The 25,006-nt window shown below is 42.5% G+C and overlaps 1 protein-coding gene across 2 annotated transcripts in view; it reads right to left on the bottom strand.

The window, feature by feature from the left end:
• The window catches only part of KCNH1 (potassium voltage-gated channel subfamily H member 1), a 461,331-nt gene that overhangs the window by 103,659 nt on the left and 332,666 nt on the right, over positions 1-25,006 (bottom strand). For both annotated transcript variants that reach the window (XM_055233917.2, XM_055233918.2), the window contains exons 8-9: positions 21,271-21,470; positions 14,796-15,048 (exon numbers count right to left, since the gene is read on the bottom strand). In XM_055233917.2, the coding sequence (XP_055089892.1) occupies positions 14,796-15,048; positions 21,271-21,470 (453 nt within the window). The remainder of the gene's footprint in view (positions 1-14,795; positions 15,049-21,270; positions 21,471-25,006) is intronic.

The raw sequence follows: 25,006 nt of genomic DNA, 5'->3' as shown, positions 1-25,006 counted from the left end.
TAGTGCCCTGGCCAGGCACAGTGTGGCTCACGCCTGTAATCCCAGCATTTTGGGAGGCCGAGGTGGGCAGATCACTTGAGGTCAGGAGTTTGAGACCAGCCTGGCCAATGTGGTGAAACCCCGTCTCTACTAAAAATGCAAAAATTAGCCAGGTGTGGCGGCAAGCACTTGTAATCGCAGCTACTCAGGAGGCTGAGGCAGGAGAATTGCTTGGACCCAGGAGGCGGAGGTTGCAGTAAGCCGAGATTGTGCCATTGCATTCTAGCCTGAGCAACAATAGTGAAACTCCGTCTCAAAAAAAAAAAAAGAAAAAAAGAAAAAAGGATTAGTGCCCTTATAAAAGAAGGCCAAGAGAATTCCCTCCCCATGTGAGGACACAGTAAGAAGGCACCATCTTTGAATCAGAAAGTGAACCCTCACAGGACACCAAATCTGCTGGCACCTTGATCTTGGACTTCCCAGCATCCAGAACTGTGAGGAATAAATTTCTGTTGTTTATAAGCTATGCAGTCTATGGTATTTTGTTATGGCAGCTGGAATAGACTAAGACACCATCTCATTGGGCTGTTGTGAAGTTTATGTGAATGAATGTCAACAGATAACTTAGCACCATGCTTAGAACATAGTAGGGGTTCAATAAGTAGTAGCCACCATAAAAGAAGAATCTTCCCAACAGCACTGTGAAGCAAATTCCACAGGGATTATCAGCCTCATTTTAAAGAGAGAAAAGTGAGTTCTGAAGAGGTTAAATGATTGCCTGTGACTGCCTCGTGGTCTCCATGCTGGCAAAGGAAACGCAAGTTTCCCAGGGTGTCATCCTCTGCATTCCCTCCCTCAAGCAGCCCTCCTCTTCAATCAACATTCAATGATACCTGCCTTGGGTGGGCATAATGCTAGGTGATGGAAAGAAGGATAAACTGGAGACAAAATTTTGACCTTACCGAGTGATGGCCTAGGTAGGTTTCCAGCTGTTTCCCCCAAATCAATTCTCTCCTCTTATGGTAATGAACTCACGACTTTTAGCTAGGCATAATGGCAACCAGAATAAAGACTAAATTGCAGGTAAGTGTGGCCATCTGTTCAAGTTCTCACTAAGGGGAGGTGTGTAGAAGGGATATGTGCAATTTCAGATCATTTCCTTAAACAGAAAGACCATGTTTGCCTTTCCCTATACCTTCTCCCCTTCTTCCTGGCAGGAATAAGGATGTAAGCTAACTTGGACCAGGAGGCCAAGGGCAACAACCTATTTAGGGTGAGGTATCACACTAGGAGGAGGATGGGTGCCTAATACCATGAGGTTGCCACACCAGCCCTCTTACACCTGGACTGCTATGTAAGAGGAGAATAAGCTTCCATCTTGTCTAAGCTTCCTTTCTTTTGGGTTTTTGTTGGAGCAGCTGAACCTGCAACCTAGCCAATTCAGGAGTCCATGGTCCAGTGGGTCAGTACAATATGCTGACCTCTGTGATAGAGGTATATACAAAGGTGCTTTTTTCACCTGCCCTAAGAAAAAGCATGAGCTTCCGTGTGTCTAATGGACCAAAGAGTAAAATGATGATGAAGACTCTGGCAGCACATTCAGAGCAAAAGCTCCAGCAACTTGAACCGAAACCTTTGTAATACCACTCACTTTCCAGCCCAGCCCTGACTGTGGACCAGAAAGCAAGGATTAGTGAGGACTCATAGTGTGCCAGGTTCAGGCACCCAGCACCCATTCTGTGCCTTACCCCAATGGTGCTGAAGTCCAGCCTTTCAAGTTGATTTTGAACACTTAATAACTCTCCCACATGGGAGAAGAGTAGGTAAACAAAGTTTTGACATCTTACAAATGTTGCCATCTCTTATCTGTAGTAAAGGTACAAAGCTCTGCTTTTTATTCTTACTGCAAAAAATAAATGCTGCTGGCAGTATGTGACCTTGTTTTATCTGCTACAGTTTACAGATGTTAGAACATACATCAAAGACAGGCAGACACAGTGGAAATCTCATCAACTTGTTTTGGCATGTGAGTAGTGAAAATACACTAGCAGGAATAAAGCCTTAGCTCTAAGGTCTTATCTGATTGTGTTGGGGTGTCAAGTGCTTAACCGACATGTTTTTTTGGATTTCTTACACCAACAAAGAAAGGAAGCAATGGAGTTGCTGAGGGGGCCTTGGCTGCAGGGACAGGCCTGTATTTCACTCTACTTCTCTAAAGGGTATCTATGCCTAGAAAAGTTTTATCTCATTCTAGGTTTTATGGGAGATCTCAGAGATATTCAAGAAACATTTGTTTCTGTTTTTGTTTTTTGATGTTGGTACAAAGGAGTGCAATGGTTATGCTCTTCTGCAAACCATCTCTATATTAGAGACGGGACACTGGAGTATGTCAGCCACAAATCTGGTCAATGAAACACACCCAAGAACCTGTGAGATTATATGCCAGGTTCCATGGGAAGTGCACTTGACTTTCTCTCCCAAGCAGTGAGTAGACTGAAAGTTTCCAAAGGTGGGGTTATGTCTTACCATCTCTCTCCACACAATTCAGCCCAGTTCAACAACCTGGCCTTACCTATTATGCATCAGGCAGAATTCCAGTGATTCAGGGGGATAAAACAGAAGGCTATGAGATCATCTCTATCTTCAAAGAGATAATACAGAGATGATGCTTATAATATAAGGAGACAAAACTTACATATGTGTGTAACAGTGAAGTATAAAACAACAGTAACAAAATGTAATACCAAGATATGGAAGAGGCAAGGTTAGGCAGGACTGCTGAGATTTCATAGAGAAGATGAGAATGCAGCTGGCCTTTATATGGTGAGGTGAGATAATTAAGATATACATGAAATAAATAGACAATTTTTCCAAAAAGCAGGAAAAAAAGTTGGATGGTTGGGAAGGCAGACACCTGGTTGAGCTGGGTTCACTTTCCTTTATCAACTAAACTTTTTGGTAGTCTTGTTTACATTATCTCTGCTCTCTTACGCCCTTTTTTTTTTTTTTTTTTGAGATGGAGTCTAGCTCTGTTGCCCAGGCTGGAGTGCAGTGGTGCAATCTTGGCTCACCGCAACCTCCGCCTCCTGGGTTCAAGCGGTTCTCCTGCCTAGCAGCTGGGATTACAGGCACCTGCCACCACACCTGGGTAATTTTTGTATATTTAGTAGAGACGGGGTGTTTCACTGTGTTGACCAGGCTGGTCTCAAACTCCTGATCTTGTGATCTGCCCGCCTCAGCTTGCATTCCTACTCTTAAGGAGAACTACTTTGTCCTCATTCCTGATATGTCTTTCCATGGTAAGGTGGTTCCAGCTGCATCATGTTCTGAACCTTCACCTGACTGATAGGTTTGCAGGGAGAACAAACTCATGTGTAGACCAGCCCTTTGCTCTCTCCTCAGGAATGAACTGCCTGTAGGAAGGATGTTCTCTCTGTCCTCCTCTGCCATAAGATTTATGGAGCAGACCCACATAGGAAGAGGGTTGTGCTGGTCATCATCACAAGGTGGGTCTAATTCTGGGTCTCAACATTAGGAAGCCTTCTTGGATGGAAATATAAAGCACATTCTCTAATATTAGGTTTATCTGGAAAATAAAAGGTGACGCCTTGACCTGTACGCGTCATACTTATTTTCTCTCTTGGTTCAGAGCTCTTGGGGGAATCTATGTAATTTATTAAGCACCCCTGAACCCAATACCCATCCCTCTTCATTTCTCAGGCTACTTTAATTTTGCCCTTCACCCCCATACTCCACTAATGCTACTCTCACCATAGTCAATAACTCCTTTGCTGATAAATCTAAAAGACACTTTGTAGTTCTCAATGAATCATACCTCTTTGATTCTAGCATACACTTACAGTGTTTAGCATTTTTATCTCTGAAATCGGAATGTGCCAGTTTACCTGGCAGCACTGATTCTTAATGGGCCATAAAATATTAGTGTGTCTTACAATCCATGACATTGTCTATTTTGTGAACTATAGTTCTGTAACACTTGAAAGTGACCATTTGTCACACTCCCCCACGAACCCTACCCCACCACACACCTTGACTTCTGTTATATCCCTCTCTCCTGGTCTCTCCTCCTTTTCTGTAAATCCATCTCAGGCTCCTACAAATTGGTATTCCTTGGGGCTGTGCTCTAGACTTTGTTGCTTCTTTCTCTCCCTTGTCTCCCTGGGTGTTCTCAGCCTCTCCCCTGGCTTCAGTTGCCACCTAGACCATGATGTTCCCTAGATTTTCACCTCAAGCCTTGATCTTTCTTCTGAGTCCAGAATCTCCCACTGGCTACTTTCACTCAGCTCAAACCCACAGATCTAAAAATGGAACTGGTCCTCCTTCCTGGGAAACCTGCCCATCCTCCAGTGTTGCCCATCCCAGTGAAGTCATCCAAGTCATTCCAGGCTTTTTTTCTCTTGCTCATCTTCATATCCAAAATAGATGGCCAAGCTCTGATAATTTCATACATAAAATACCTCTTGGATCTATTTTTCTTCATTTCCACAGCCATTTAAGTCAGGTTAGGCTACTGTCATCTCTCAGCATGCTCCCTGCCTTTTATCTTGATTTTTTCTACTCATTTCTCCACATAGCTGCCAGGATGATTTTTCTAAACACAAACAAGATTCTGTCATTCTTCTGCTTTAAAATCCTCACTGGCTCTCCATTACCCTCAGTCCAAATTCCCTAACAAGTCTCAAGGCCTTGCTAACCTATTCTACCCTCTTGAGAATGCTATGCTCCAGGTATCTTGAACTACTTTTTTTTTTTTTTTTCCCAGATGTGTCTCCAAAACCTTTGCGGATGCTTCTCCCTATTCCTGGAACACTCACTCTCTAATCTCCCTTTGCAACCCCCCATAGCCACTGCTGTCCCTGGTGGAATTCAGCTCAGACATCAGCTCTCTCAGGAAGCCATCCTTCACTTCTCATAGTTGCTGGATTAGATGCCTGTCATATAAGCTCCCACAGCATCCTGTTCTTAGTCCTATTACAGCTCTTGGCTCTATGTTATAAAATGCATATTTACTTGTCTGTTTCCTGGCTGAGAAGGTTGGCTTTATGAGAGGTGTATCTGTTTGGCCCACTGTTGTATTTCCAACCTCTAGCACTGTACCTGGCATGTTTATAATATGAACAAATCAATACATCAATGAAAGCATGGGTTTGAGCAGAACAATGTAAGTTAGTCTAAGATATGAAAGACAGAATGTCTGAGGCTGGATGACTTTGAGGAGAAGATAGGTCCCCAGTCCAAGTGCAAGAACCTGGGTATCCTTAGGCAGCTACAATGCCTCACTCAAGAGGAAGGAATTTGCTGACCTGCTCAGAAACACTCCTGTAATTCACTATAATTCAGTTTAATGAGAAGCTGAAAATTTACGGACTAATTTAAAAAGAATTAAAGATAATACATGTTAGAAATTACTCTGTGACATAAATCTGTCCCTAAAAGTATTAAAACTTCACCCAAATATGGGTCATCAGCCTTACTTGTGGGGACTATGCTGATCATGAGAAAAACAAGGCTGGCATCTCTGTCTGAATGGAGACTCAGCCATAAATGGTTAAGTTAAAGCAATGGTTTGGAAACTTCATGACAATTCTCCTTCTGTTCTTCATTACCGCAATTAGATAAAATTAAATTAGCCAAATCTCTCCACCAAGCAAACAGAACACAAATCTTCCACTGAAAGCAGGTGATAACTTTCCAAGATTGCTATGGATGAGAACTTTTTTTTCCCCTTCTGATTATTTATAAAAGAATATATGTGCGTTATAGAAAATAACTGGAATATGTTGAAAAATAGACAATAAAAATTACAAATAAGTCTACTGTCCAGAAAACTTCAGTTAACATTTTGATATACTTTCCATCTGTCTTTTACTCATATATGCATTTTGATCTAGTTAAGGTTACTCCATATATAGCTATATATTCTGCTTTTATCCCACTTAAAGTTATATTTGAAACATTTTGCATGCCAGTAAAACTTCTTCATATCATTATCATAACAACTGCCTTAATTTACCATAATTTAGGATTCAACCAATCCCTCTGTCTAGACACTATAAAGTTATGAAAATTTCCTTTAGAAAGATCAATAAACTTTCCTAGCTGCCAGTGTCTTCGGGGACTGTAAACCAATTTTTAAAATTACTTAAGCAAACACAGAATTAGGAAAGAGAACTGGTCTCCGCCTCCACCCTCTCTCAATCAGGTAATGTGTGCATTACCTGATACAAGTGGTTTTGCATTTCTGAAATTCTAGATTATTCATATTATAGCTTCTTTCTAAAAGTGTGGACTTAGTTTAATTGCTTCAGATGATGGAACAGCTGTATGAGTATTAATGCTTGGTTGGAGTGTTTAGGGTGACACTTACACATAGCCTCCTCCCTCTGTGCTAAGCATGAGCAAACAACATTATTATATGGCAAGTGGCAGCAATATTTACCTAGCAACTTCAAGTCCCTGGAGCAATGTGGAGCAATGCACCACAGTGATGGCAGTGCAGTGGGGGACCCACTCCTCTCCATACTCAGCTCACAAGAATCTTGGGAAGCATCTCTGTGAAGGATTTAGCTTCTCCAATCCTCTAAAATAATGAGGGTTTATAGAAAATTATTGTTGTTTTTGTTGTTGCTTTAGATCTTTGTCAGATAAGCCATTCTGTCTTCACTGCCTGGCCATCCTCCTTTTCAAGAATGCTTAGAGGGAGGGGTTGGGTACTAGATGCAAAAGTAAATGGCACTTTTTGTCTGATTGAATTGGTAAATAAAAATAATGCTGTCAAGACATCTATATGAAAAATTATATCATTCTTCTAAATTATATCCTAAGAACCAACAAATGTGAAATTCGAAATAATGTTGACTTTCTCAATATCCCCTTGAAAATTAAAACAACATTTTTTTCCACATATAGAAAGTAGCATATACTCTTAAAGACAACTTGAAAGACAAATATTTTAAAAAATTAAAATATCCTAAAGCCTCACAAACAAGACATGCACTATAACATGTTGGTGAAAACACTTATGGGCTTTTATCCATGAATGAATGTTCTTCCCTCACATAACTGAGATCATATTGCATTATAAAATTGTATTTTACTTAACTTTGCTTATCATAAGAATTTTTAGTATCCTTTAAAATTTCTTGTAAGTATTGTGAATGGCTATACTCCCATTTCTTTCTTTCTTTTTTTAGAGACAGGGTCTTGCTATTTTGCCTATGCTGGAGTGCAGTAGCTATTCACAGGTGTGATCACGGTGCACTACAGCCTCAAAGTCCTAGGCTCAAGTGATCCTCAGCCTTTTGAGGCCTCAGCCTCCTAGTAGCTGGGGCCATGGGCACAAGCCACCACACCTGGCTTTCCCAGTTCTTTTCAAATGCTCTGAAATACTTGGTCATTTAGAAAACTATTCCTATGTTCTATCTGTGTCTTTTAAAAATATACATTTCATATCTCTTCCTCTAAATCCTAAATTCCTGTCTTGAGCCCTGGTTTCTTTTCCTGATTCCAGACCCACTGGGTCCAAGTCCCGGCTGGACTCTCCACTTGGATACCCTACTGGCCATTAAATGCAACAATGTAACAAGTCAAAATGAAGCTCACCACTATCTTCCTCACCACCACTTCCTCCTGACTTGATCTTCTACCACTGATGCCTCCATTTCCCCACTCATCAGAATCGCCTCTCTTGATTCCCTCTCTTTGCTCCCCACATCCTGCTTACAACCTTACAGACTCTGCTTCATGATGTTTTATCCACCTTTCCCTCCCAAGTTGGCAGATTTAGCAAATAAAAATACAAGATACCCAGTTAAAATAGAACTTCAGATAAATGAATAATTTCACTCATGAGCATATCCCATGAAACATTTGAGTAAAATTTATACTAGAAACTATGTATTGTTTATGTGAAATTCAAATTAAACTGGGCATGTGGTATTGTATTTGGCAGCCCTACTCCTGTCTCCATTTTTACTGCCTGCATTTTAACACTCCTTACTTTTGCTATAAGCCATAGTTACCTGCCAGCCTCCTGGTCTCTCTGATCAATCCATAAGTCTTTACAAATCACAGCTGTAATACTGCCATGCTTTTCTCACCACCTTCAGTGGTTTCCACTGCTGAGTTCCTCATGCTGACCTTTAAAATCATCCGTAGACTAGCCCTGATATGCCTCCCCAGCCCCATATCCCACTGCTGCCCCGCAGGGCTCTCAGCTACAGCTCAAGTAGCTGTCTTGTGGTTATGAAACACCCCGACACTTTCCTTCCCTAGGCCTCAGCTCACATCATCTTTTCCATTTAGAATGCCTTACCTCAACTGTCCAAACCTTGACTCCATCCTCACAGAGCTACTATGCTAGGCCTCTTACAGAGACCACTGGGAAGTTGATCCTACCATGTGGTATGTCAGAAAAGTGGAGAATTGATCATTTCATGCAGTTTAGGTTAATGTAATAAAAGGTCTCCTACCCAGTGCATCCCTGCCTTAGTTGCTTCCTCACGTTCATCATCTCACCCCATTCCACAAAAAACATCAAGCAGTGACTGCCTAAAGCAATGTTTCTCAAAGCGCAGTCCTCCAACCACATGCGTGGAATCACCTCTGGGGTTAGGGCTATAGATTCAGAACCTGTGGGGAACAACTGGGGCTTGGCATGATGCACAAGTTTCCCAGCTAAGTTTTGTGTCCACCATAGTTGAGAACCATCGGCCTCATGGAAAGACTGCTCAGTCTACTTTCCTCACGCTGGTCCCTGAACATGCCACATGCATTTCCATGTATTCTCTAATACCTCTGGAGGCCCGTGCTGTACTTTCCACTTTCAGACTCCGACTATGAAACTCCTACTTGTCCTTCCAAGCCCAATTCAACTTCCACCTCCTCCATGAGCATTTCCCTGCTCACTCCAAGAAGTCTACAGAAAAAGGTACCCACATTATTTATTGTCACTAGCCATGCATTTGTCTCACCACATGTAACAGAACATTCCTCCAAGACAAGGATTTTCTCTATACCCCCAAAGAGATTAAGATCGTGTTATGCTGTGGTGATTGCTAAATAAATAGATGTTGCAGTAATATCCAAATAAGGCCCATGAACCCAAGGAAGCTAACTAAGCAAAAATGAGAGTACCTTCCAAATTAGGAACTGTGACAAGAAGGTGTTGTTCTAAAATAAATAAATAAAGCATATTTCATCCATGAACCAGCATTTATGCCTTTATGTACATATAAGTCCTAACTCAATAGTGACAGGACTGCAAGTAAGATCTGTGCCATGTGAACCGGGGCCTGCTCATCAATCTTCCCCATGGCTCTTCCCATTTCTTGGCAGGTTTGGCCCATCCACAAATCAAGAAGAGAGTTTCCTGTAGTGGAAAGCCATGCCTGGACCTATTCCAAAAAGACACTGCAAACTGAACAAAACAGACCCATCTTCTTTCCTCCTCCACTTCCTCCTCCTCTGGCCCTGTTGACTTCTCCAGTCACGTCCAGAAACTATTCCTTCTCCTCACCTCCCACATCCCAGAGGTTCTCCCTCCTCTGATATCTCTGGACTCTGGCTCTCCTTCTACTTCCTTATTCAGGGACTCACCAATTTTCCTGAGCCTCTCTGCTAGTCTCCATGCCTCTGTATTTGTGGAACCCAAATCTTCCTGTCAACCCCCTTTCTAAAACTCTCACTGGGTCCTTATCCCCACAAGATAAAGTCTTACTCTGGACTCTGAGGCTCTTCACAGCCTGACCTCTGCCTTCCTTTCAATTGCATTCCATTCAGAAAATAGCCTCTGGTGCTTTCCATGTGCTAGGTGCTGGAGATATGAAATCAAAGAGTCTGGGGCTCACAGAAGAGTGGGAAGTAAACACGCAATTGATGCAGTGTGATAGACTTAATAGAAACAGAGGAGGCCTTTGAAGACTCTTAACCAGCTAGTGGCAACTCCGGTAAGGAGTTAGAGCAGAACCAGGACTAGAGTTAAATCTCTAGCTTCAGGACTCTTTTCACTGTTTGATGCAGCCTGGCCAAAATACTTCTGTTCGCCCCAAGAAAATTAAAAAAAAAAAAAAAAAATCCACAAAACGGGAAAACACAAGATGATCCATAAAGAAAATATAAATTGAGTATTAAAATGCAAAACCCATAAACATTACAAAGGGGACACTAAATCACAGTGAAAGATCATATAAATACTGTACTTATAAGATAGAAATGCAGGGAGATACTTAACACACTTATGCACAGCCCTGATGCTAGTCCATGACTCATCTATGTTGGTGAGTCACACAGTAACACAGAATTCCAAGATAACTACTTATATGCAGATGCTACTAGTACTACTTGGATAGGGGAAAAATGGTATCTCTACCTTTTAATACTGATATCTATTAAAAAAATTAAAAGAAAATTACTTTTTAAAATCTAATGAATAAAATGCACATGTGAAAATCTCAAATTTATTTCAAGGAGCCAAGAAACTAGATTTGAGAAGCCATTAAGTGATTTCTAAGAGAATTCCAAAAGGATATAAGAAGGATTTCATGCAAAATTAAGGCAGAGGGAACAGTAAAGGGAAAGATCATAAGAGATTTCTGATATGTTCTCTGTCCTCAGAGAATATCATCTAGGTTTGTGGGACCACGTTTCAAACTGCAGACTGTGATCAGGTCAGGAAAACAATTTAATGGGTCACGATGGTCATTTTTTTAATGAAAGAGAACATTATCTAACAGAAAATACCAGGTTGCAACTCACATAGCAAGAGAAGTATCAAATTCTGTGTATAACTGTGTGTGTACTTGTATATGTATTCATTTGCAATGTAATATACATTTCATACGGCAGGTTCCAGTCACAAAAGTTTGAAAAACACTCTTCTTTAAAATACTTTCCTTGGAAGGGCTTTATTTTTAACACAAACTAAACACACTCAGTTGTAAGTACTGACCCTTTTCTTCGTTCTTGGCATCTGTACTAAAATTAAACAGAGAATGTGAGTGGAATATTAGAACTGGAAGGAAGAAGCCAATAAGCAGAATGTAAATGAGTGAACTGATAATAAGAGAACAAAGAGCAAGACAATGAGATGGATGAGCTCTGGCGTTTTTTTCTAAAGCCTCTTGCTTGTGATAACTAAGGATTACTTGGATATTTTCTGTCCTCTTTAAAGCAATGGATATACAGTAGCTGCTCAATAATTGCTCATCCAATGATCCTCTAGAATACCTGCATTCTTTCTAATCATGCAGAGTGATGGCTGTCTTTCCACTGTCAGCCCCCTCCACTTGCAGGAGGCTGGACTAATGTTTGGTCCACTGCTATATCCCCATCCCATGACAGTGCCTGGCAGATAGCAGGTGTTCAATGCATTTTGGTTGGATTGTACTGAAGGGCATTAACAGACAATATAGTTATAATACCCATTTGATGCTTGAACCCCCTTGCAAGAACAAACTGATTTCAGTCCATTGACCAAAAGATATGCTAATCATAGAAAAACAACAAGAACAAAACTCTAAATTTAAGTTTCCAGGGAGCAAACAGCTTAGAATCACTTATGCCTCTTTGTCCAGAGCTCAGGTTGATTCAAAGGACTTGTCTCAACCTTTTAGAGAATAAGAGCCCCTTGAAATCTGATAAGTTATTTAGAATATTGAGCTTGGACCTACTTTACAGACCCAATCTGGCTCCTAGAGACAAAGTGGAGAAGCTTTTTCTAGTGTAGACAGCTTGAAGGCAACAACCACTTTGAATCCAAAGCTGCTGAGCTATTTCAGAGATCCTGTCCACATTGCTAACTAGAGCAGGCAGAATGCCCAGGAGGGCCCAAAGTAGAGGCCTAGATTTAGAGACGCCGTCAACAAGGTCAAGTAATTCAACAATAAATCAAGCCCTTGTTTCTTCCTCACAAGAAGCCCAGGATGAAAGGAAATGAGAAGGGGCTAGGAAGCTGTTTGTCTTCCCCACCCCTCTTCAGCTCCATCATGCCTCTATGCCTAAGTCTAGGTGTTCAAACTAACTCCTAGTAATGCAGCTGTGTGTGGTGAGTCATGAAGGATGCCCTGAGCATGGAAAGGCATATGGTAAGTTATCAGCGAGAAGATGAGTGAAAAATGCCCTTATGAAAGGGTTAAGTCAAATTCAAATTGAAAGGATTGTTCACTAGTTAATAGGTGCTCATCTCAGCCAGGCAAACATAAAAACATGGCTATGACCACCAGTAGAAATTCCTCTTTATCAAGGAAACTGATGAGTATTAAAGGTAGAGAAAAATGCTGTTTCCTATCAGATATACTAAAGTAATGGTTTTTACCTTCATGAGTCCTATTTATACACAGTTGAATCTCACTTCTCTGTGATAAGGGGGCAAGGAACAGAGTAACTCTGGTCTGCAGAGTTCAGTGGATACCATGGAATCTAGAACACTTACTTTGGCAAACAGTTTCAGCCTCCATTCCCCACCCAATTTCATTTTGCTTGTTTTTGTTGTTGTTGTTTGTTTGTTTGTTTTTTGAGACAGGGTCTCCTTCTGTCACTCAGGCCTCAGGCTAGAGTGCAGTGATATGATCACGTCTCACTGCAACCTCCTATTCTGATCCTCCCACCTAAGCCTCCTGAGTAGCTGGGACCACAAGCACATACCACCATGCCCATCTAATTTTTGTATTTTTTGTGGACACAGGGTTTTGACATGTTGCCCAGGTTGGTCTCAAATTCCTGGACCCAAGAGATCCACCTGTCTCAGCCTCTTGAAGTGCTGGGATTACAGGTATGAGCCACTGCGCCCGACCACCCCACCCAATTTCTATCCCACTCTTCCTCTGACCATCTGCCAGTGTATGCTGAAGGAATATAAATCATCCTCGGGTTAACCTAAGCCAAATGTAATCAAGACAGCCAGTTGGCTTAGGACTAAAAAACAAGAAGGAAGCTACATATCGTGTGCTCCAAAGTCAAGCAGGAACAAAGCTGGGGCTTTTTTCTTTCTTTCTTTCTTCTTTAAAATAATACTATCTATGCCTCTATGTAGTTTGAATCTCAATTCTAGAGGGGCCTCCGTTTTCTAATAAATCATTTGTAAAAGATAAAACACATGTCTACAATCTCTACCAGTACCTGGCAACTTAATGGGCTAGCATACTACATTAATTATCATCAGAGGCCGGGTGCGGTGACTCATGCCTGTAATCCCAGCACTTTGGGAGGCCAAGGTGGGCGGATCACGAGGTCAGGAGATTGAGACCAACCTGGCTAACACGGTGAAACTCCATCTATACTAAAAAAAAAAAAAACCACACACACACAAATTAGCGGGGCATGGTGGTGGATGCCTGTAGTCCCAGCTACTTGGGAGGCTGAGGCAGGAGAATGACGTGAACCCAGGAGGCGGAGCTTGCAGTGAGCCGAGATCATGCCACTGCACTCCAGCCTGGGCAACAGAGCAAGATTCCATCTCAAAAAAAAATATATCGTCAGAATTGCAGTATTACAAAATGGATTGATGCAGAGGTTTTGGAGTCAGAGGGACTCTAGAATGATGGCTCCATGGACCTCATCAGTCATGAGGAAATTTCCTTAACCTCTCTGAACTTTAATTGTCTCATCTACAAAATGGGGATAATAAAACCATTTCATAGGGTTACTGTAAGGTTGAAACGAGTATGTGTGTCAAATGCTGTGTGTCAAATGGCACAGAGTAGATGACCATAAATGATAGCTATTATTATGATGATGGCTTGCCCCTTTATACCACCAATAAAGAGCTGTCCTCTAGCTAGCTCAGAAAACCAGACACATTTCCTAAAAGCTACTGATGCTCAATGTCCCAGTTACCAGCACGTTCCCCCGCGTCCCTGCTCCTCCTCCCACATTCTCTATTACTGTGGATGGTGTACCAGCTTCCCTGTTATCCATGTGAGAAAACCTATAGTCCTCGTTGACTCCTTCCCCGCCACAGCAAATCTGTCATTGGGTTCCAGTGAATCCACTTCTTAAATATCTCAACTCCATCTACTTCTCTCCATCTGCTCGCCACAGTATTAGTTCAGGCCACCATCAAGTTGCCTCTAGATAACATGCCTCCCACCTGGTCTCCTTACCCCAGCCTTCCCTATTCAATCCACTCCCCAAGCCGCAACTACCGTCATCTTTCTAAAGTACAAATCTCATCATGCCTCTCCCCTGCTTTCAGCTCTTCATTGGATCCCCCAAATAAAATCCCAGTCACCTAATGTGGCTTCCAGAGCCTGCCACGATCTGCCCAGTGCTTCGCTCCCTCCCTAGTCTGGTATCTTACCGTGTCCCCTCTTGTGTTCCAGCCACACTAAATAATTTGTAGGTCCCCAAATGAGTCATGGATTTCTCCCTCTGAAAGGATTTGACACATGCTATCCCCTCTTTTTAGGATACTTCATCCCTTCTCTTCTCCATGCTAACTCATTCTCAATTCTTAAGTTTTAGCATAGGTACAGGAAGCCTTCCCACTTGAATACTGGGTTAGACGTGCCTCCCACTGTACTGCAAATGTCTGCTTATTTGTTCATCTCCTACACTAGACTGGGAGCCCCTTGAGGATAAAACCCATTTTTCTTATTGAAATACTCCAGATATCAAACAGTGACTTGCTTTGTGCCAAACAGGCTCTCGCTGTTTGTTTGTTGGATAGTTAAGTGAATATTAGCAATTGGCCCTGCCCTATGAAGCAATCTCTAACTGAAGGTGGCAGTGGCACTGTGCTGCCCGGTAGCTAAGCCAGCCCCAGGTACCTTTGCCCGTCCAGCAAAGCCAACACCTACCTAGGATGGCCACCACCTCATCATCTTGGATCACCTCCAGGGAGCCAGAAACCACAAAGCAGAGGCTGTCAACGCTCTCTCCTGCATGGTAGATGAGGTCCCCTGGGGCACAGTGCACCGTCTGGAACTCCATGGCCAGTGCCCGGAGGCAGCCATCACTGGCCAGCCGGAAGGCCGGGTGCTCCTTGAACACCTTGCGGTTCAGGTGCACGCAGATGTCGGCTCTCATGTCCTTGGGGCAGATCTGCAGGACCTAGCCAGGTACAGAAAAAAACAGTGTGAGGGTCCTCACTGTGGCCTTCAGCCCACATCCTTCAGCACCCCAGGGGGAGGAGCAACATCCACTACACCAGACTGCACTCTTCTAACCAAAGTCCCTGCGCATATGGAGCTTATATTCTTATAGATGAGATAGGTAGCGTCTAAAAAAACCTGTGCTGAATGTTCAGGACAGGGGTCTGACAGTCAGCACTGGGAGTAAGTGGGACTCCTGTAGATCAGTGGTCAGAGAAGGCTTCTCTGGGAAGGTGACTTTTTTTTTTTCTAAGACAGAGTCTCGCTCTGTCGCCCAGGCTGGAGTGCAGTGGCATGATCTCCGCTCACTGCAAGCTCCGCCTCCCAGGTTCACGTCATTCTCCTGCCTCAGCCTCCCGAGTAGCTGGGACTACAGGCACCCGCCACCACACCTGGCTAATTTTTTGTTTTTTTAGTAGAGACAAGGTTTCATCATGTTAGGCAGGATGGTCTCAATCTCCTGACCTCGTGATCCACCTGCCTTGGCCTCCCAAAGTGCTGGGATTACAGGCGTGAGCCACCGCAACCGGCCGGGAAGGTGATATTTAAGCTGACTCCTGCATAAGTGCCAGAGTGAGCCATGCGAAAGAAGAACAATCCAGCAAGATAGTAAACACAAAGGCCCTAAGAGAGCCTGAGCAAAAGGAGTGAGGGCAAAGGGGCAGGAGATGAGGATCAGAGACAACGCCAAGTATGAGAGACTTTTAGGTATAACAAGCCTTGGGTTTTATTCCGAGTATGACAGAGAAATATTGGAGGATTTTTGAGCAGGAGAATGTCACGACCTGGCTTACATCTGAAGAAGATCATTGAAGCTACAGAGTGATGTTAGAGAGTGCTGACTATAGGGTGTCAAGAGTTTAGTCAAGGAATCTAGTTAGGTCCCTCCTGCAGCTGTCCAGGTGAGAGGTGAGGGAAACTTGGCGGGAGAGCCAGGGGGAAGCAGTTAAATTTAGAAAATATTTTTAATGTAGAACTGACATGATCTATTGATGGACTGAATATAGGGTGTTATTTAAAGACAGATATAAACAAACATTTACTAAGCACTTGCTGAGTGGCAGGCATTGCTAAGCACTTTAGAATCATTCATTCATTTAATACTTATCAAACACATTATGGCATGCCAGGCATCATCCTAGGCCCTGAGGATGAAGCAGTAAAAAAATAAAAATAAAAAAAGACAAAAATCCCTGCCCTCATATGAGTTACCATCTAATGGGAAGAGACAAACAGTAAGCAAAATAAATAAAATTCAGTGGTAAGTGCTTAAAGAAAACAATAAAAAAAAGGAAAAGGAAAGAAGGATAGGCAAAGTTGAACAGGGTTGTGATTTTACATTTTAAACTGTTATGTGCATTTGCTAATTTAATCCTCCCAGAAATCGTATGATATAAGTGCTATTATTATACAATCATTTTACAGATGAGAAAACTGAGGCACAAAGAAGATAAATAACTCGCCAAAAATTGCCAGGATATGGCACAGCTGGGGTTTCAAACTAGGTAGCTTGACATTAGAGCCTGGTTTAGATCCCAACCAATTCCTATACTAGGCAGCTGCCCCCCAAAAAAGGCTTGTAATTTTATTATCAACATCTCAGCAGCATCTTGGAATTCAAGCAAAAGGAAAACTGTAAGAGACTATGCAGATATCATCTTCTGAAAAGATTAAAAATTTACAGCTTTTCCTAGAGGGAGAAATATTTCTCTGGACTAAATGTTTGCAATAAAACATTGCATGGCCCCTTACATAGCAAGCATTAAGTATGGACACCTTCAAGCAAACTTTTCCAGAGAAATCAGAAGTGTTTCTAAAATAATCCATTCTCCCATCCTAGCTTATGAGCAAAGCTAGGGGCATAAAATCAAACGTGTTCAGTGATGACGTTTTCCTTGAAGTTCTGAGTACTTTCCCAACCCTGCTTCTCTGCCTTAGCACAAGCCGTTTGCCACTATATCTGCTGCTCATCCCCAAATTTGGAAGACTTTCAGCCTCCTTCAAAGTCCAGCTCAAATCTCACCTCACCACTGATGGCTTCGCTTATATCCCCACCCCCTCAGGTGCCCCTGTGCTCTCCTTGGAGGTACAGCAGTGGAAAGGGGTCAAAGAGTTGAAATCCCAGCTCCTTCCCCTCGAGGTGACACTTTTCGTTTCTCCTATAAAACGCAGACTGTTAACATTGACTTGTGAGAATTAAATGAAATTATATCTACCAGTACACAGCCTGGGACAAAGCCTGGCCCCAGTAGAGGATTCAGTAAGCACAGATGCCCTTGCTCTGTGTGCCTCTGCATTTTTTTTTTAACTTTTTTTTTTTGCCTCTGCATTCTTGATCTGGGGTTGCAGGATGCCCATCAAGTGAGCATGCCCTCTGGGAGTACAGACACAGGACAGACCAAGGCAGAGAGGAAAATTCAGAACGCCAATGCTTGGGCAGAGCACTTGCTAAGGACTTACTTCCATAAGGCTCATTAAAAACAAGACTCCTGCAGAAATGCAGATTTAATTTAGGTCCTCTGCTCTCCGAGCAGATCACTAGGTAATGAGGAGCACTCGCATGCCATGTCAAAACTGTGCCCAGTAGTCTGGAACCAAGATTTATTCTCCAGGTGAGTTCACCTTTAAATATGTCGTTTGCCCTGGGCTAGACTTTACTCTTCCCCTGGAAAAGGCTGCTAGTGAATAAGGCCTTGGCATGGAGACAATGTTTTATTCATGGGCACCGTTCCCAGAGCCGATGGAGAGTACAGTGTGAGCAGGTGAGGGAACCTGGAGAGGAGAAATTGCAGACTGTCACAGCCATCAGTCATTTCCATCATTCTTCCCACCTATTGGAGGTGGGTGGGGTGCCTGGAACTCCTCTCTCTGAGTGGAGTGGGGAGGTCTCAACTCTGAGATCCCACAGCCTGCTCCTGCCCCCACAACCGGCCACCTTTCCTACTGCTAGGTTTTGAGAAGAGACCATCCTTGCTCTTCCTTGAAGGTCTCAAAGGCCAAAGGGAGATATCAACGTGGAATCTCCTCCAAGCTAGGCAGGACAGGAGTCCTGAGTAAGAGAAGAGGCGTTAGGATCAGGTAGAACTGGATTCAAGTCCCAGTGTCAGCACTCACTAGATGCGTGAATGTGCAGCAATACTTAGCTCCTCTCCTCATGTCTTCATTTTTTTGAAATTGCATACAGAATTCTTCTGAGGATTCCCTGAGCTGTTGTGTGGAATGTCCTGGCATAATGCCTGACACATACAAGTGTTCAATGCCTGTAAGCTCTCATTTTTGATACTGTCATCACAGCAGCAGCAGCAATTTCAGGGAGGCTTTGAAGTCCAGAAGGTCGTATCCAAAAGGGCTTTAGAGGTCACCTAGTCTTAAAGTTCATGTTTCCATGTGCTACAGACATAAAAACAGGCTTGGAGAGAGACAAGTGATGTGCTCAAAGTCACCAGCTAATAGCTGGTCAAACTGGGGTATCCCAGCACTACCACCCACATGCCCTGGCTCCCTGGTTATCACTGACCATTCTGACCTAGATCGGAGGGGAGGGGCAGATGGGGAGAGGTATAGGATGACAGGACTGGTTCTCTCCCCAGCAGTTGCCTACCACAAGCTCCTGCCCAGAGGAGCAGCCAGCCCACTCTGGGCTCCAGAGTGAGTAGCCACAGCTGGGTCCGTGGCTATTCCCTCTTCCATCTGGACCAGGACCTGGCAAATCCCAAAGCCCTCCGGGAAAGTGAGGGCAGATCTGCAGGACAGATCTACAGGGAGAGGAAGAGAGGGCAAATGCTGACGGTGCTGTCTCCCATGGGCAGCCGCCCAGCCAGCTCTACAGTGAGGGTGGGGAAGGGCTTCTTTCCAGACAACCAGACTTACAAAGGCATCCTGGTGCCTGGGAAAAGGAGCCCTAGGGCAGAGAGATCAAAGTTCCTTTCTGCTCCATCAGTTGCCAGGAACCCACAGAACCTACAGGCATTGTTGAGAGAACATAGCAGAAACAACAGGCGTAGTTGGGGCAGGTGGTTGGCAAAAGCAGCGACTAAGTTCAGCTCCAGCCGATACCCTGCCCATCCAAGAAATTAGCATGACTCTGTTTGGACTCATCCTCCTTCTCTCTAGTACATGTTTTAAATTTTTTTAAGTAATAGTAGGGAAAGCACAAGCTTTGAAGTCAGACAAAATGGTGTTCAAATCCTGGCTTTGCCATTCTTTACACTGTGACCAGGGGCAGTTAGTAAAATGAATCGGGCCTCTTGTGCTTACCCCCTTCAAGAGGGATAACAGGGTTGCTGTGGAGGCTAAATGAGACACTAGTGCAAGACCAGGCATGTAGAAGCAGCACAACAAATATCTGTTCTTAATGCATGTTCAAGTAATGGTAGCTGAGGTTGTAGCAGTGGTGTTATGGTTATCATGGCAAATAACAAAACCAAAGTAATGTTCAAGTTGAGGATTAAATTCAGTTCAATTTTTCCTTTTAAACTGTCAACTCTCAACTGACAATTCTAATGAAGGAAGACTAGGAACATAAGTAGCTGATCCCAAAGCCAGTTGAATTTGGTTTGCAATGTGTCATTAGGTATTTTTGCAATCATGTTATCTTTCTGTTTTCCTCATTCTAACAGTTGAAAGAATCAGTATGTCCTGAGTACTTACGGACTGGAGAGAAAAAAGACTTGATAAAGACTGAGAAGCAGAGAATGAATCTTACTGAGAATGGATTTAATCTCAATGGATTTGAGATTAAATCTTTTTTATAGAAAATATGCAAAGAAAATTCATAGGTAAATAACAGGAAGTCCACTGTATGTTTTCTCTATTATTTCCAGTATCACCAAATTTTCATTACTCTATTGAAATGCATCTAGAATAATACAACTCTTAGAGAACAATAGGAATTTATTACCCTCTGCATTTTACAGGTGGGAAAACAAATACCTAAAGAGATGCCTAATTGATGTTCTGGTCAAGTAAACTGATGATTAAGGCACAAACTCTTGATCACTGTTTCCTGACCTTGTCTGATGAATAGGGTTGCCTGGGCACTTGCTAAAAATGCATGGCACACGTATACCTGTGTAACAAACCTGCACGTTCTGCACATGTACCCCAGAACTTAAATTAAAAAAAAAAGGAGTAACTCCTTAAAAAAAATGCTCCCTCACTTCCCCTAAATTCTCATTCCATAGATCTGGTGAAGGCTGGGATAGTTTTTAAGGGCACTTATTAAAAATGCTCCCTCACCTCCCCCAAGCTCTCATTCCACAGATCTGGGATGGAGGCTGGGATTGTTTTTAGTGATGACATCATGGGATTCTTTCTTTGAGACAGTCTCACTCTGTCGCACAGGCTGGAGTGCAGTGGCATTATCTTGGCTCACTGCAGCCTCTGCCTCCTGGATTCAAGCGATTCTCCTGCCTCAGCCTCCTGAGTAGTTGGAACTACAGGCGCATGCCACCATACCCAGCTAATTTTTTGTATTTTTAGTAGAGATGGGGTTTCCCCATGTTGCCAGGCTGGTCTCAAACTCCTGACCTCAAGTGATTCACCCACCTCAGCCTCCCAAATTGCTGGGATTACAGGCGTGAGCCACTGCATCTGGCCTGACATCATGGGATTCTTATCAGGGTCAAGATGAGGATGAGCTGAGTGAGGCAACAGCCTTGGGCACACAAATTAAGGGAATGCCAAAAAAGTCAGTAATCAAGATAAATCATGGTTTAATGCTAATTTTTTTAAAAAAAACAAGGTTAATGCAAAAAAATCCATGATGAACAAAATATCAAAAGTTTGAATAAAGACAAGATCAGTAACAGTGCTGTGCTATCTTCAAGTCTGGGTAAAAAGAAAATTGACAATACTGATCTCCCTCCTCTAGTCATGGCTCTGACTCTTATCATCATCCAAGTTTGGGAAATTCTACCCTGGACAGTTAGACTTCCAGCTCCTCTCTTCTCCAGGAAATACACCCTGCCTTTCTAATTTCTTAAGGATTTTTTATTGTTGGTCTTTGAGTAAGGCTGATCTAGAAGCAAACAACACCTCTGGAGGTAGGACATGGAATCCCAAAGTACTCAAGTGAATTCTGAGCACAGCCAGGTTTGAGATCCACTGTCCTAGGCAAGCCTCAACCCTCCTAGGGAAACCAAGAGACAAATGGTTTCCCTGAGCTCCTCATCCTCCTTACCTTCTCTGTGTCAATGCCTCTGGACATGGACCAAGTGGACACAATGTAATCCATTACTCGCTCACTCAATCCTTTTGGCACCTGGTAGAGCTTCAGGAAGTCCCGAACACTGTTGAGCATCTCATGGTATCTGTTGGTGTTGGCATACATCTGTTGGAAAATGGTCGTCACATTCCCGAAGATGGTGGCATAGAGAAGTGCTAGAGGTGAGGAGAAGGAGCAAAAGAAGAAATAACACGTTAGTGGTCCCTGAGCCAGGGTTCCAGAATGCTCAGCTTGCTCAGAGTAGGCCAATGGCCAGAGCTGCCCCTCCCCAGGGCAGACTGCCCTGACTATTCTCAGGAGACCCTCACACCTGGAGCTTCTGGGGCATGGATGCAATGAAGGAGCCTCTTAACACCAAGCTACTAGGAGAAATGTGTGGGAGACAGGGCTAGGGTGCATGGGAGCTGGCATGGCCGGGGCCAGAACTAAGACACAGCAATGAGGGCTAGGCAGTGGGTTGCGGGGGCGGGGGTGAGTTGTACTGCTTAATTTTACACTTCCTGTCACAAAAAGTTTGAGCCATGCCTGAGGTCACTGGTCAAATGTGTGCCTATGTGCTCCACACCAGTCAAAATCCAAACCCATCAGCGAATGAGCTTTATCAAGCTCTGCTACATGCCAAGCACTACGCTACCTGCCAAGGACAGGATGGTGAATAAACAGTCAGACCTGGTCCTCACAGAGCAAAAAACGGAGCAGGAATGACAGACCTTGAATAAATAATCACAAATGAATAAATAATAGCAAGTCTGCAGAGGGCAGTGAAGGATGTTATATCCTTGTTTTGCACTTATTGTTAGTGCAACAATCTGCTTCACTGTGATGTGGCTCCTGGGGAAAAACATAGCTTCAATATGGTAAGAATAAAATCAAGTCCCCTTTGAGACATAACGAGTATGTACTACGTGCTACTACAGCTCCCCCTACATTTGCATTAGGAAGAAGGACCACTATGTTATCACAAAACCCAACCTTCTACCTCTAACTTCCATTGCTCAATGCTGAGCTCAAGAGCCACTGCTTCCAGGAAGTCTTCCTATACACCTTCTGCCCTCCATCTGTCACCAGGAGTGTGACCATGATTTACCAGGCATATTTCTATAGAACTCATATTACACCATTTTGCAATCATGTGCTTCTTTCTTTGCCTGTTCCCTGACAGTGTGAGTTGCATGAAGGCTGAACCCATCTTTTCCTTGCCGTTGTATCCCTAGGATCTAACACTATACCAGTACTTAATAAATATTTGTCAAATTTCACACATTTTTGCTCTGGCTTTTTAAAAGATGAGTTATTATTGATATATAATGAACTGCACATGCATAAAGTATATGATTTGCTATGTTTTGACATATATACACCAATAAAATCATCACCACAATCAAAATAGTGAACATATCCATCACCACCAAAAGTTTTGTCATGCCTCTTTGTAATCCCTCCCCCCCATCCCCACCTGCTTTCCACCTGCCATCCCCAAACAACCACTGATCTCTCTTCTGGCACCACAGATTAACCTTCATCTTCTAGAATTTTGTATACATGGAATCATACAGTATGTACTCTTTTTAACATCTTTATTAAGATATAATTCATACACCATAAAATGTATCCATTTAAAGTACGAAATTCAATGGTCTTCAGTATATTTACAGAGTTGTGCAAACATCACTGCAATCTAAGTTTAGAATATGTTCCTCCCAAAATAAACCCCATACCCATTAACAATCATTCGCCATTGCCTCCCAAGCCCCTTGCCCTAGGCAACTGCTAACCTACTTTCTATCTCTATTGATTTCCATATAAGTTAAAATCACACAATATGCAGTCTTCCATGACTAGCTTTTCACTTAACATAATGTTTTCCAGCTTCATCCCATGTTGTAGCACGTATTAGTACTTCGTTCCGTTTTAATTTGAACACCACTCTATTGTGTGGCTATTCCACATTTCATTTATCCATTCATCAGTTCATGGGCATTTGGGTTGTTTCTGCTTTTCAGCTATTATAAACATTCATGTGCAAGTTTTTATGTGAACATATTTTCAATTCTTTTGTGTATATACCTAGGAGTGAAATTGCTGGGTCATACAGTTACTATATTTAACATGTTGGAGAAATTGCAGAATTGATTTCCAAAGTAACTGCAGCACTTTACATTCCTGCCAGCAGTATATGAGAGTTCCAGTGTCTCAATATCCTCATTAACATTTGTTATTGTGTCTTTTTCAATTATCTCCTTTCTAGTGAGTATTATGACTTGCCATCTCATTGTGGTTTTGATTTGCATTTCCATACAGCTAATGATGTTAAGCTTCTTTTCATGTGCTTATTGGTCATTTATATATCTTTGGAGAAATCAAATCTTTGCCCATTTTTCAATTTTCTTTTTATTGTTGAGTTCTAAGAACCTTTTATATAATCTGGATACAAGTCCCTTCTCAGATAAATGATTTGAAAATATTTTCTCATATCACATGGGTTATGGTATCATTTACAGCACAAAAGGTTTTAGCTTTGATGTAGCTCATTGTACTTATTTTTTTTCTTTTGTACTCTTCTTTGGTTTATTTGATTCAGCATATTTTGGGATTCATCCATGTTACTGTATGTATTGTTTAATAATAGTTCCTGTCTCTTTTTAAATAAGAAAAGCAAACATTTTACTTGAAATAATTAGAAATTTACAAGAAGCTTTGAGAGACTAAGGCAGGCGGATTACCTGAGGTCAGGAGTTCGAGACCAGCCTGGCCAATATGGTGAAACCCCATCTCTACTAAATATATATATATATATAAATTAGCCAGGCATGGTGGTGCACACCTGTAGTCCCAGCTATTTGGGAGGCTGAGGAAGGAGAATCGCTTGAACCCAGGAGGCAGAGGTTGCAGTGAGCCGAGATCACACCACTGCACTCCAGCCTGGGTGACAGAGCAAGACTCCATCTCAAAAAAAAAAAAAAAAAAAAAAAAAAAAATTCACAAGAAGTTGCCAAGATGGTACAGAAAAATTCTGTGTACCCTTCACCCAGTTTCCCCCATTAATTACATCTTACATGACTACAGCACAATATCAAGAACAGACTGACATTGCTATAAAGTATATGTATAGTTGTGTCATTTTATCACATGTGTAGATTCATCTAACCAACACTACATTCAAAATACAGAATTCTTCTATCACCGCAGAGATCTCCTTGTGCTTCCCCTTTATGGTCACGCTTCCCTTAGCAATCACAACTTTTTTCTCCTTTATTATAATTATGTCATTTTAAGAATGTTATAAAAGCCAGGCACAGTGGCTCATGCCTGTAATCCCAGCACTTTGGGAGGCCAAGGCAGGCAGATCATTTGAGGCCAGGAGTTTAAGACCAGCCTGGTCAACATGGCAAAGCCCTGTCTCTACTAAAAAAAAAACAAAAAAAAAATTTAGCCAGGCATGGTGGCACATGCCTGGAGTCCCAGCAACTTGGGAGGCTAAGGCACAAGAATCACTTGAACCTGGGAGGTGCATGTTGCGTGAGCCGAGATTGTGCCACTGCACTCCAGCCTGGGTGGGTGACAAAGCGAGACTCTGTCTCAAAAAGATAAATAAATAAATAATAATAATAATAATAATAATAACATTATAGAAATGGAATCACACAGTATGTGACCTTTTGAGATTGTCTTTTTTCACTCATCAAAATCT

Source organism: Symphalangus syndactylus, chromosome 19, assembly GCF_028878055.3.
Source record: "Symphalangus syndactylus isolate Jambi chromosome 19, NHGRI_mSymSyn1-v2.1_pri, whole genome shotgun sequence".
Lineage (NCBI taxonomy): Eukaryota > Metazoa > Chordata > Mammalia > Primates > Hylobatidae > Symphalangus > Symphalangus syndactylus.
This window is presented reverse-complemented; position numbering and strand designations above follow the sequence as displayed.